Raw genomic sequence first — 12,088 nt, 5'->3', positions numbered from 1 at the left:
GGAAGGTCAATTTTTAGAGCTTTTAGGAATCGCCCCACTGCTTTCACAGAGGCTGCACTAGTTTACACTCCCACCAACAGTGTAGAAGTGTTCCCTTTTCACACACCCTCTCCAGCAGCTGTTATTTTTGAGTTGTTGATAATTGCCATTCTGACTGGAGTTAGGTGGTATCTCAGTGTGGTTTTGATTTGCATCTCCCTGATGATTAGTGAGATTGAGCATTTCTTCATGTGTTTGTTGGCTGCTCGAATGTCTTCTTTTGTGAAGTGTCTGTTCATGTCTTTTGCCCATTTTATACTGAAAAGATGTGTTTTATGACCCAGATTGTAGTCTATCTTAGTGAATGTTCCAAGCAAGCTGGAGAAGAATGTGTATTCTGCTGCTAATGGATGAAGCAGTCGATAGTAGTCTATTATATCAAGCTCATTGATGGTGTTGTTGAGTTCAACTTCATCCTTGCTGATATTCTACCTGCAGGATCTGTCCACTTCTGACAGAGAAGAGTCAAAGTCTCCACCATGCCAGTGGACTCATCTATTTCTCTTTGTAGTTCCAGCAGTTTTTTCCTCATGCATTTTGATGTTCTGTTGTGAGGTGCATACATATTCAACATTGTCTTCTTGGACAATTGATCCCTGTTTTCTATTTATTGCCCTTGTTCTTTGTTACTATTTTTGTCTTTCACTTTTTTTTACTGTCCCTTGAGGTTTTAACTGAGCATGTTATATGATTCCATTTTGTGTCCTTTTGTAGTATATCAGTTATTCTTTTCTTTTTTTTTTTTTTACCTTTTTAGTGGTTCCCTGGTGGTTGCAATTATCTGTAATAAGCAGTTGCTATTATCACTTTTAACAAATTGTTATATGCTGGAGCAACTAAGAATAAGGAAAACAGAAGATTTTACTTTTACCTTCACTCATTCCTTCTTTGATGCTCTTCCTTTCTTTACGTAGATCAGTTTCTAACCTACATCATTTTCTTTCTCGTTATAGAACTAAGATTTTCTGCAGTGCAAGTCTACTGGAAAAATTTTTGTTTGATTTAGGAAGTCCTCATTTTCCCTCACTTTTGAGGGATAATTTCACAGGGTACAGAATTCAGGGTTGATGAGGTCTTTTTTTTCTTTTTAAATCAATACTTTAAATGTTTTTCTCCACTCTCTTTTTGTTTGCATGGCTTCTGATGAGAAGTCAGATAGAATTCTTATTTTTGCTCCTCTGTAGTAATGTGTTTTTCCCTTCTGGCTTCTTTCATAATTTTTTCTTTATCTTTGATTTTTTTGTAGTTTGAAAATGATATGCCTCATATTTGTTTTTTGGGCATTTATCCTACTTGGTGTTCTCTGAGCTTCCTAGATCTGTGGTTTGGTGTCTGACATTAATGAGGTGGAAATTCTGTCATTATTTCAAATATTTATTCTGTGCTATTTTCCTTCTGGTATTCTCACTATACATATACTTACCTTTTGTTGTTATCCCTCAGCCCTTGAATATTCTGTTCTTTTTTTGTTGTTTTTTGATTTTGGAAGTTTCTATGGCTATAACTATAAGCTTAGATACTTTCCTCAGTCATGTCAAGTTTACTAATAAGTCCAAAGGCATTCTTCATTTCTGTTATAGTGTTTTTGATCGCTAGCCCTTATTTTTAGTTCTTTCTTAGGATTTCGATCTCACTGCTTACATTGCACACCTGTTCTTATATGCTGCCTACTTTATCCATTATAGCCCTCAGTATATTATTCACAGTTGCTTTAAATTCTAGGTCTGATAATTGTAATCTCCCTGCCATGTCTACTTTTGATGTTTGCTCTGTCTCTTAAGAAAAAAAATTTTTTTTGCTGATTAGTATGATTTGCAATTTTTTCTTGATAGCTGGACATGATGTACCAAGTAAAAGGATCTGCTGTAAATAGGTCTTTAAGGTATAGGGGAAAGAGAAGAGTTCTCTAGTTCTATTATTAGGTCTCACTTTTCTAGTGACTCTATGCCTTGGACTCTGAACTTCACAAGTGCTTCTCAGTTATTCCTTCCACTTTAGCGGGGGCAAGATGGATACAGCAGACTGGAGTGGGGCACTTTCCTTTCCCACATGAAAGGCTTGAGGTGGCTGAAACTGGGTATTTCCCTTACCCTCACTCAGCTGGGCTCTGATAAACCAACACCATTTTAGCCTCTGGTTAAATAGTTTCCCTCTTAGGAACAAGCACTCTGGCTTATTTAAAAATGTTTCCTTTTCTCTTCCCCCGCCAGAAACATAAGGGGATTTTTCTCCAATATTTACTATGGGAACCTGGTCAAACTCCTGGAGTTTTGTAAAACAAAAGCGTGATGCTCCCTATGACTGGATTTCTTGACGTTTTAAACTCTAAAACTTGTCCACACTGAGCCTGCAGCAATTCATCAATTACAGCTCAAGTTTTCCTTCCTCAGCATTAGTTCCCACAGAAGTTTCCATTCATGAGTCTTTGCTCAGGTAAGCCACAACTACCTGTATTAGCCTGTCTGTCTCTCCGATCTTGGGCGCAGAGGTTTGGCCCTGTGTCCTCACCTCTCCTGTGGATCCCACAAGAGTTGCTGATTTTTCAGTCTGTTCATCTTTTTTACTTATTTTCAGGACAGAATAGTTAGTGACTTTCAAGCTCTTTATGTGTTGAACTAGAAACCAGAAGTAAGCTTTATCTACCCAGCCTTTTCTGGGGCACTGACTATAAACTGATGATACTCCCTGGGGACCCAAAAGGTCAATAGATGTTCTAGCAACATCAGTGGAGGCTTTATGGGGATTAAGTTACAAAAGAAAATTAAATCCAGTGAATGCAGAAACTATCTGTAGTTATTTCTTCAATTTTCTGCATAAGTAGTTTGAATGGACACATTGTGAAACTATCAGAATCCCACACTGGTTTTCTGATCTCTGTAAAGCTACAGGGGTAGCAATTCCATCACATCCCCACTTAACTTGCATATTTGACTTGTGCAAAAGATGAATGGATTTTAGGGATTAACAGTAAGTCATCATAAACTTAATAAGGTGATGACTCCTCCTTACAGAAATTCAAATGTGTCCTCTTTTACCAAAGGAAAATTAACATTGCTCTTGGTACCTGACAGGCAGTTACTGAACTAGGAAATGCCTCTATCTCTACCCCTATAAGCAGAGACCATCAGAAGTAGTCTGATGTCATCTGGCAGGGATGCCAGCACCCTTCACTATCTTATTTCAGGGATATCAACCTCTCTGGCTGACATAATTCTATAAGGTGTTACTATGATGATATCAGGCGGATTGTATCTTGTGGATAGTAACTGAGAGGGTATTCTAGGTGCCTTGACGCATGCCGAAGGGCGGGAGATAGAGGCCAGGAAAATTTAGAGACTTGCCACTTCAACGAACTTTCTGAGAGTTCAGAAGTCTGGGCATTTCAGAGAAATCCCTTCTACATGAAAGAAGATTTTGTACTGTGCACGCTCTAACTCAAACGGAGGCAAGAGTTAACTGAGCTGCTCTGGTGGCAACGTGGAGGACATGCCTGAGTGTGCTGCTCTAAGCAAAGTAGCCAGAATGGTGTCCGAGATGAGTGAAACCCAGATCAAGGAAAGACTCTGCAGCTTCTCCAACCTGAAGCCGCACGGGCTTCTGCCTTAAGCAGGTCTGAAGGAACTCAAGGTGTCTGCAGCGTGTTCAAATACCACAGAATGCTCCTCCGGTACACTCCAGTAGAGGCCTCTAGTGGTTCGGGGCAGAACCTCGTCTTCTTTAGACAGGAACTAATCTCCTTTGGCTTACTTATAGAGATTTAGATCCTGACCACAGAACATCAAGTGATCATCAGACATCAAGTGGGTGTTATTTGATGTGCCCCAGTCAGACAAGTGCACTAATACTTCATTATGAAACAGAAGTGGTATATGGGAGATGAGCCTCAAGCCAGCTGTGGAGACTCGGGTAGGTTGTATGGATGGATGTTCACACTCCCAGCGCGTCCACTCTTCTGTGCTGCCATTTCTCTTCCAATCACATCTAATCCCTCTGACTGCTAAGACAGCATCCAAGTTTGGTTTAGAGATGGTGCCTCATGTTGGCACCAGCTGGAAGTAATCAGCTGAATCACATCTTGACAAAGTGGTGACCTTGGCAGTAGAAGGAAATCTTCACAGCAGTGATTTTCCACTTTATGTCCAAGGAAGTATATCCAAGACATATGGAACTACACTAAATTAAGGGCAGCAACTAATTATGGGTCTGCATGATAAGAAGCTTGAAAAAAATATAAGACTGGAGGACTGGCGATAAGGAGGCCTAGGGAAAAGGTAGGGTATGGCTCTTTCAGAATGGAAAAAAAGCACAAGACAACTTTCATCCCATGTGAACACAAATCAAAGGGCATATGCCATAGAAAGTCTCTTGAGAGTCAACGGAATAAGAGAACTCTATAGGGAGTGGCCACGAAATCAGAAACGGAGGTTGAACAGAAGGGGCTTCCCTTATATGCCTGCCATTGCTGCCGAGTCCTTAGCAGGTCAACACCCAGGACCAATGCTCCATCGTTGCGCCATAGTCCTGGGACGCCAGCTACCACTAGGTAAGAAGCTGACAATTAATTCCTTTTACTAGGGAGGGCAGCAGCAATCTGTCTACACTGTAACAGACAATTATCCTAGATATGGATTTACCATCTCTGCCCATATTGCTCTGCCAGTACTGCCATCTTGGACTGACTCCCTATCATGGCATTCCACACAACACCGACAGCCAAGGCACTCACTTCACTGCACAAGCAGTGAAACAACAGACTGAACCCACAGGATTCATCCATCTTTCCATGCATCTCATCAGCCCACACACATGGTTCAGTGGTTCTACCTACCGAGTAAGTTAATAACTCCATCATTGTAGCAAGCAAAAAGTTTGATAAGATCTTTGAAAAGAAGCATAAATGCAGCATTTATGACACCATTTGTTAGCTCATTTGGATGCACCTAGAAAAAGATGAAAATTTAATGTTAGCTGAATATCAAGTCAGAATTTTTCTCAAATCACTTTAAAATGTTTCAATCATTAAGAAATTCACTCATATTGCATACATGTTGGTAACATTTAATAACTCTACCAATATAAAAAGATAGATTATATAGATTTTTGCTTCAATTTAAGTCAGAGGAATAAGTCCTATCAATTCAAAGACATAAACACATTATGCTTGTCCAAGGATTCATAGATCAATCATATCCAACTTTTGAACATTCGATCTTTTGCTGCTTTTACTATGTTACACTACATTTCTTCCACTTCACCAAGCTAATGGTCTCTGTGAAAGGATTCAGGCTCTGAATCTGCAATGACTCTGTGAGGAAGAATAGCACGGGGAAGACCTTAGCCAGCTACTCCTAAAATAATTCTCAAAACTCACTGCCATTCACCCCTCCACTAACTACTCTAATCACCAACACAAAGCTCTCTCCCTACTTCTCAATCCTTATTCACAACTCCTCAGGCTCTGTTCTTTTTCCCTTTATGATTTTTCTCCTTTAAGACTGAACCCTTACTAAAGGCAAGAAAAGTAAAGAAAAATAAATAAATAAAAAGAAAAATTTTTAAAGGAGTAATACCATAGATATTTAGCGAAACCCTAATTGTAAAGTCTATTAAAAATAATGTTTGCTATTTTATGAAGTTTAACAGGAGTTAGGTGTAATGAGCACCCACTTATAATTTAACAGAGACTATAAGTTCTAAAATTTGAGCCAAATCTTTGTTTCAGGCAATCACCAAAATACAGAAGAGCTGACATTGTGAGTTAAGAATCTTCCTACATGTTGAAATATCTTCATTTCATGAATCAGATTTTAAAAATTAACCTTTTAATTTTGAGATAACTGTAAACTTACATGCAGTTATAAGAAGTAATACAGGGAGACCCCATTATACCATTGACCCAGTTTCTCCCACTGGTGACATCTTACAAAACTTACAATACACTATCACAAACAGGATTTTGACAATGATACCATCCACCAATTTTATTCAGATTTCTCTTGGTTTACTTGTACTCATTTCTATGTGTGCATTTAGTTCTACACAATTTTATCATATGTGTAGGCTGGTGTATTCACCACTACAGTCAAGATGTAGGTATGGTTTTAATAGACAAATCATGATGATAGTCAGTGCCAGGAAAAAACGATGTTGTCTATGATAGCACAAATCATTCATTGGTCTACACAGAATGGTTCCTAACAGCAGGTCAAGTTATCCACCTGCCTGAAGTTACATCTAGCAGATACTTTATCTTGTCAAGTACAACAGGAGGCCATCGTCCTGCTTAGAACATGAGGTTCCAAGAATACACCACTCAAATTTTTCTATGATGTTAAGTAAACACCTGGTAAACTGCTTGGAAAATCTGGGGAACCTAAATCATCTCTACTGAGTTTAACTGCCTAAACTAAGTATTCATCTAAACGAAGGAAATCTAAAGCTGCTTCCTGAGGAAATCTTTGGATTTACCTGTAGCCCACCTTCAAATGAAAGACAATATTGATAGTGTAAGAAACATTTTCTGGGGAGATACATACATCAAATTCGAGCAGTGCATCAATTTGTCCCTGCAGTATTGGCATACTCTTTAGTAGCTTTTCGGGAGCCATTGTCCTCATGACACCATCGGCCCTACAATTTTTTTAAAAAAGAAGAGGATAAAACTTCCGTGTAAATGGAAAATTCAAGACCATATGCAATGTTCTAAGCTGTTCCTCCCCACACCATTTCCTCATTAATCTTGTGGGATCCTTTTGAGGTATTAAGAGGTTGTAGTTGTTTCTCCTCTCTATACTACTTCCTCTTATCCATTCTTACTCCTCAACCAGCAGGCAACCCTTGCTTTCTATTTGTGCTGCCCTCAGGAAGAAAGCAATGCAGTCTGGATAAAAGAGGTCAGCTGAATTTCTGAACAGATTTTTCTAAATCTATAACAGAGGTTAAAAAAAAAATAAAACAGTTTTTTTTTCAAGAAAAAGAAAACGTATCTTAGAAGCCTATGAAATCTGTGAGACCGAGAGTATGGAGTTTATGCTACGAACCAACAAGTGAAGAAAAATGCATGCTGATATGCATAGTTTGCCCAAACAGAGATAAGAGTTTAACTAGCTGGAGAGGACAAGACTGCAGGTTAGTGCTGATGGGCATGCCAGAGGGTGCACTGCACCCCGTAGACCCAGCTACAAGTTTCTTAGGAAGTTCCTGCATCCAGTGATGGTCTAGGAGCAGCTGTATTGCAACAGCTGAAGAAGATACCTAGGTGATGTGGACAGATAGACGTGGCAAGTTCCAGGGGCTCTTGCACTCCAGTAGTGGAGAAAACATCCCAAAGTGTCCTCATGTGTCAACACCGGGGTGCAGAACTCTCTAAGAAGGCCATGGACCCATTGTGGAGAGGCCACAATGCAGCCAGGAACACTAGCAATGGTTGCACAGTGTCATGTAAGAAGTCAGAGGGAGCCACAGGAACTAGAATCATCTCTCATGAGAAGAGGATGAAGGAAAACACCTAATTTCATAAAGTACTCACCCCAAAGAAACGCATTTATTTTGAATAGGCAAGTTTTCTATTTTTCACCACCATGATGAAAAAAGCTGCTCAAAGCTAAGGTCAGGTTAACTAACACAAAGATAGAGGAATATCTTTTTGTGTGGATTCTTGAGACTAAAACATTGAAGCCTGTAAAATACCCTGCCATTATTTCAAATAAGAAACAGATATAAGATCTGCATAAACTTCTGGCTGAACATTCTGACTAGATTTAAACATCTATTTAGAGAGAAATAAATAGCAATTATGGATTGAAATTCCAATGTTTCTCTTTCAATGAGAATTTCTTAATCAACTGGTAGTATAAATGATTAGTTTGATTATGGGGTGTATGAGTGTGACTGTTTTTTAGGATGCTACTACCTCTCAAAAACAGATCTCTACCACACACACAGTTTAGTTTTACCTGAATCAAAATACATTTAAATAGTTATTGTCATTGACAGTCACTGTACTTTTTAATGATCCTTGTCTTAATTATCTCCTTCTTAAATTATTTAAAGGTTCATACGTGTTAAAGAATTCTGAAGTAATTTTAACAAATCAAATGTTATACCATGTAAATTCTGAGCAGCAAATCAGATTTTTCTGCATAATGGTATAAATACAATATTGTGTATTGCGACCTCAAGGATAACCTTTATAATATTATATATTGAGTATCTTTTTTTTTAGATGATTGTAAACCGGGCCTTCATGATTAAAATTAGTTGATATTTAAGCTTAGTTAAAATAAATCAACTATATCTCAAAACCTTATTCTGGTCAAATAACATAAGAAATAAAAAAACATACCCCTTCTTCACCCTGGCAAAATCAAATGCCATCTGTCTGTAAGAGAAAGCTTTTTCATTCAAATATCTACTATAGCGCCTTATAAAGGTAGACATATCATAACCTGGGGGAAAGAAGAAACAAAACATTAATAAAATACCTTCAACAGTGTTTTGCACAGAACATTTTATTTTATTTATTTTTCAGAGACAAGGTCTTGCTCTATTACCCAGGCTGGAGTTCCATGGCCCATTCATAGCTTACCACAGCCGCAAATTCCTAGGCTCAAGTGATCCTCCTGTCTCAGCCACCCAAGTAGCTGGGACTACAGAAGCACGCCACTGTGCTTGGCTAATTTTTTTTTTTGAGTTGGAGTCTTACTCTGTCACCCAGACTGGAGTGCAATGGCACGCTCCCAGACACCACAGCCTCGACCTGCTGGGCTCCAGCGATCCTTCCACCTCAGCCTTCCAAGTAGCTGGAACTATAGGCACATGCTACCATGCCCAGCTAATTTTCTGATTTATTGTAGAGATGAGGTCTCGCCAAGTTGCCCAGGCAGGTCTCGAACCCGCAGGCTCAGGCAATTCACTCACCTCGGCCTCCCAAAGCGCGGGATTACAGGCTGAGCCACTGAACCCAGCTGACTTGGCTAATTTTTAATTATTTTTTATAGAGATGGAGTTTTACTATGTTGCCCAGGCTAGTCTTGAACTCCTGGGCTCAAGCAATTCTCCTGCTTCAGCTTCCCAAAGTGCTGGGATCACATGTGTGAGCTTCCATGCCCAGCTACGGTACTAATTTTTTTTTTTTTACCTCCCCAAGTGGAGATGGTTCTAGGATGCGGTTAATAAGTATATCAGATAGGCCACATTTAAAATCCTGCTTCTAGGCTATTGCTTTGCTAAGCTCTGATCTGGCCATGTGGCTCTTTGAGCTATGGCCACCATTGTTTTCCTAAGATGTTCCCCTTCCCTACCTTGGGGAGGTGAATTTCCTCTCTCTCTCTTTCTCATTTACTTTGTAAATAAACTATACTTTCCCATCTAAACAAAATAAAATAAAATAAAATCCTGCTTCTAGGCAAAAATACTTTTGGTATGAGGCATTCCAGGACTATTCAGTTACTTATTCTGCCATCCTTAACAGAATATATTTTCTGATTTTCCATGCATTTTTTTCATTGTTTCAAATGATAGCCTGTTCAGACTTAATTCTTGTCCCCATCTGAAAACAGTCCTCTTGCTTGATGCACTTACTCTATACATAACAGGCAACCAGTAAATACAATGAATGAACAAACGAATGCAATTCAACCCTATTAATCTACAAAGAAAATTTCTTTAAAACTAAAATCACTTTTTTTTTTTTGGGAATCACATTTTTTTTTTTAAATTGGGAAACATCTTTCATTTTATTGTCTCTTGTACCTTCATAAACAAACAACTGAGGTCTAGCATAACCACTATGGCAAACATTTGGTAAGAATGCCAAAAATAAAATTCATATATATTATATACTGAGTTGTTTATAAATAAAGATTTAAAAGCTATATTTAAATATAGTTATTTTTACTTCTAAAAAATATCCAATGAGGCTATCAGTTGCAGTGACTGTGAATTAACAAACTTGCCTCAAAATTAAGGTATTAAGCAAAAAAAATTGTAAAACATAAATATTCTTACCATGAGATCCACTTTTGTCCAAAAAATTGCTGAGATTGAATAGTGTATTTCTAGAGGCCAAATACTGAATAAATCTCTGAAAAATAAAAAGTAGAATTAAACATCCATATTCTCAAATCATACTATTATACAACTTCTGACACTAAAATAAAAATTTTTTTCTTTTTTTCCGTTTTTTTTACAGATTTTCACTGAGATCTCTTACTTAGTTATAAAGTTTCCTTAGCGTGCTAACTTTCTCTGGGGGGAGAAAAACTGACTAATACTCACTGAATTAGAATTAAATTATATGATCTTTCATTTCTGCGTATATTGGAAACACCAGCTTAATAAGGTTCAGTAGCTATCCTATTTCAAATGGTTAATTTAATTTTATCAATATTTTCCAAAATAAATATTCTATGAAAGCAATTTTTACTCAGAGGCACAAAGGAATATTTCCTACAGGAAAAGTTGTTTTATTATTCCTTTCTCCTAGCATTTTTGATCACAAATACATTTATATGGTACTTTAGGAACCAGTAATATTTAATGCAGGCACAATTCATTTTATTGTACTTTATTGCACTTTGCTGATATTGCATTTTTTACAAATCAAAGGTCTGTGGCAACCCCGTGTTGAACAAATCTGGTCCCATTTTTCCAGCAGCAATGCTTGCTTGGTGTCACATTTAGGTAATTCTTGCAATATTTCAAATTTTTCCATTATTACTATATCTGTTATGGTGGCCTGTGATCAGTGATATTTGATGTTACTATTGAGGTAACTATTGAGGTGCTACAAACCACACCCACATAAAGCAGCAGACTTCATATGTAAAGGTTACCTGTGTTCTGACTACACCATTAATGGCCGTTCCCTCATCTCTCCCCCTCTCTTTGGGCTTCCTTATTCGTTGAGACGCAACAATATTGAAATTCAGCCAACCAATAATCCTACAGTGACCTCTAAGTGTACAAGTGAAAAGATGAGTCACACATCTCTCACTTTAAATCAAACGTGAGAAATGATGGAGCTTCAGGGGAAAGCATGCCAAAAGCCAAGAGACACCAGAAGCTAAACTTCTTGTGCCAAACAGTTAGCCAAGGTGTGAATGCAAAGGAGAAATCTTGAAGAAAATTAAAATGTTACTCCAGTGAACACACACATGATAAGAATTGCTGATATGGAGAAAGTTCTTGAGACCTAGATACAAGCTCATACCAGCCAGCAATTCCGTTGAGCTAAAGCGTGAGTCAGAGCCTTGCCTCTTCAGTTCTGTGAAGGCTGAAAGAGGTGAGGCTGCAGAAGAAAAGCTGGAAGCTAGCAGAGGTTGGTTCATCTGGTTTAAGGAGAGAAGCTGTCTCCATAACACAAAAGTGCAAGGTGAAGTAGCAAGTGCAGAGAAGCTATAGCAAGTGAGTCAGAAGATCTTACTAAGATCATTGACAAAGGTGGCAGCCCTAGACAACAGATTTTCAATGTAGACAAAATAGCCTTCTCTTGAGAGAAGATGCCATCAAAGACTTTCATATCTAGAGAGGGGAAGTCAATGCCTGGCTTCCAAGCATCAAAAGACAGATTGACTGTCTCATTAGAGGTTCATGTAGTGGAAGCCAGTGCTCATTTAGCATTCTGAAAATGCCTTGGCCCCTAAGTATTATGCTAGATCTACTCTGCCTGTGCTTTATAAACGGAACAACAAAGCTTGAGATGAAAGCAAATCTGTTACAGCATGGTTTGCTGAATACTTTAAGCCTACTGTTGAGACCTACTGCTCAGAAAAAGTTCCTTTTAAAATATTACTGCTCATTGACAATGCACCTTGTCACACAAGAGCTCTGATGGATATATACAAAAAGATTGATGTTGTTTTTGTGCCATCTAACACGACATCATCCCGAAGCCCATGGATCAAGGAGTAATTTCTACTATCAAGTCTTATTATACCCCACATCTTTAAAGTAAAATAATAATAATAATATTAAAAAAAGAAAAGAAATACACTTTCCTCTGATGGATCTGGGCTAAGTAACTGAGAACATTTTTAGTATATGGGAG

General features: G+C 38.2%; 1 protein-coding gene across 1 annotated transcript in view; it reads right to left on the bottom strand.

Annotated features, from left to right (window-relative positions):
- The window catches only part of SNAP91 (synaptosome associated protein 91), a 160,743-nt gene that overhangs the window by 84,152 nt on the left and 64,503 nt on the right, over positions 1-12,088 (bottom strand). The window contains exons 4-7 of the mRNA XM_021715053.1: positions 10,048-10,123; positions 8,384-8,486; positions 6,576-6,669; positions 4,868-4,979 (exon numbers count right to left, since the gene is read on the bottom strand). Coding sequence (XP_021570728.1) covers positions 4,868-4,979; positions 6,576-6,669; positions 8,384-8,486; positions 10,048-10,123 — 385 coding nt within the window. The remainder of the gene's footprint in view (positions 1-4,867; positions 4,980-6,575; positions 6,670-8,383; positions 8,487-10,047; positions 10,124-12,088) is intronic.

The sequence above is a fragment of the Carlito syrichta genome, unplaced genomic scaffold, assembly GCF_000164805.1.
Source record: "Carlito syrichta isolate Samal-C Ts95f unplaced genomic scaffold, Tarsius_syrichta-2.0.1 Scaffold306592, whole genome shotgun sequence".
Taxonomy (NCBI): Eukaryota; Metazoa; Chordata; class Mammalia; order Primates; family Tarsiidae; genus Carlito; species Carlito syrichta.
Note: the sequence above shows the minus strand (reverse complement) of the source record. Positions and strands in the feature narration are given on the sequence as shown.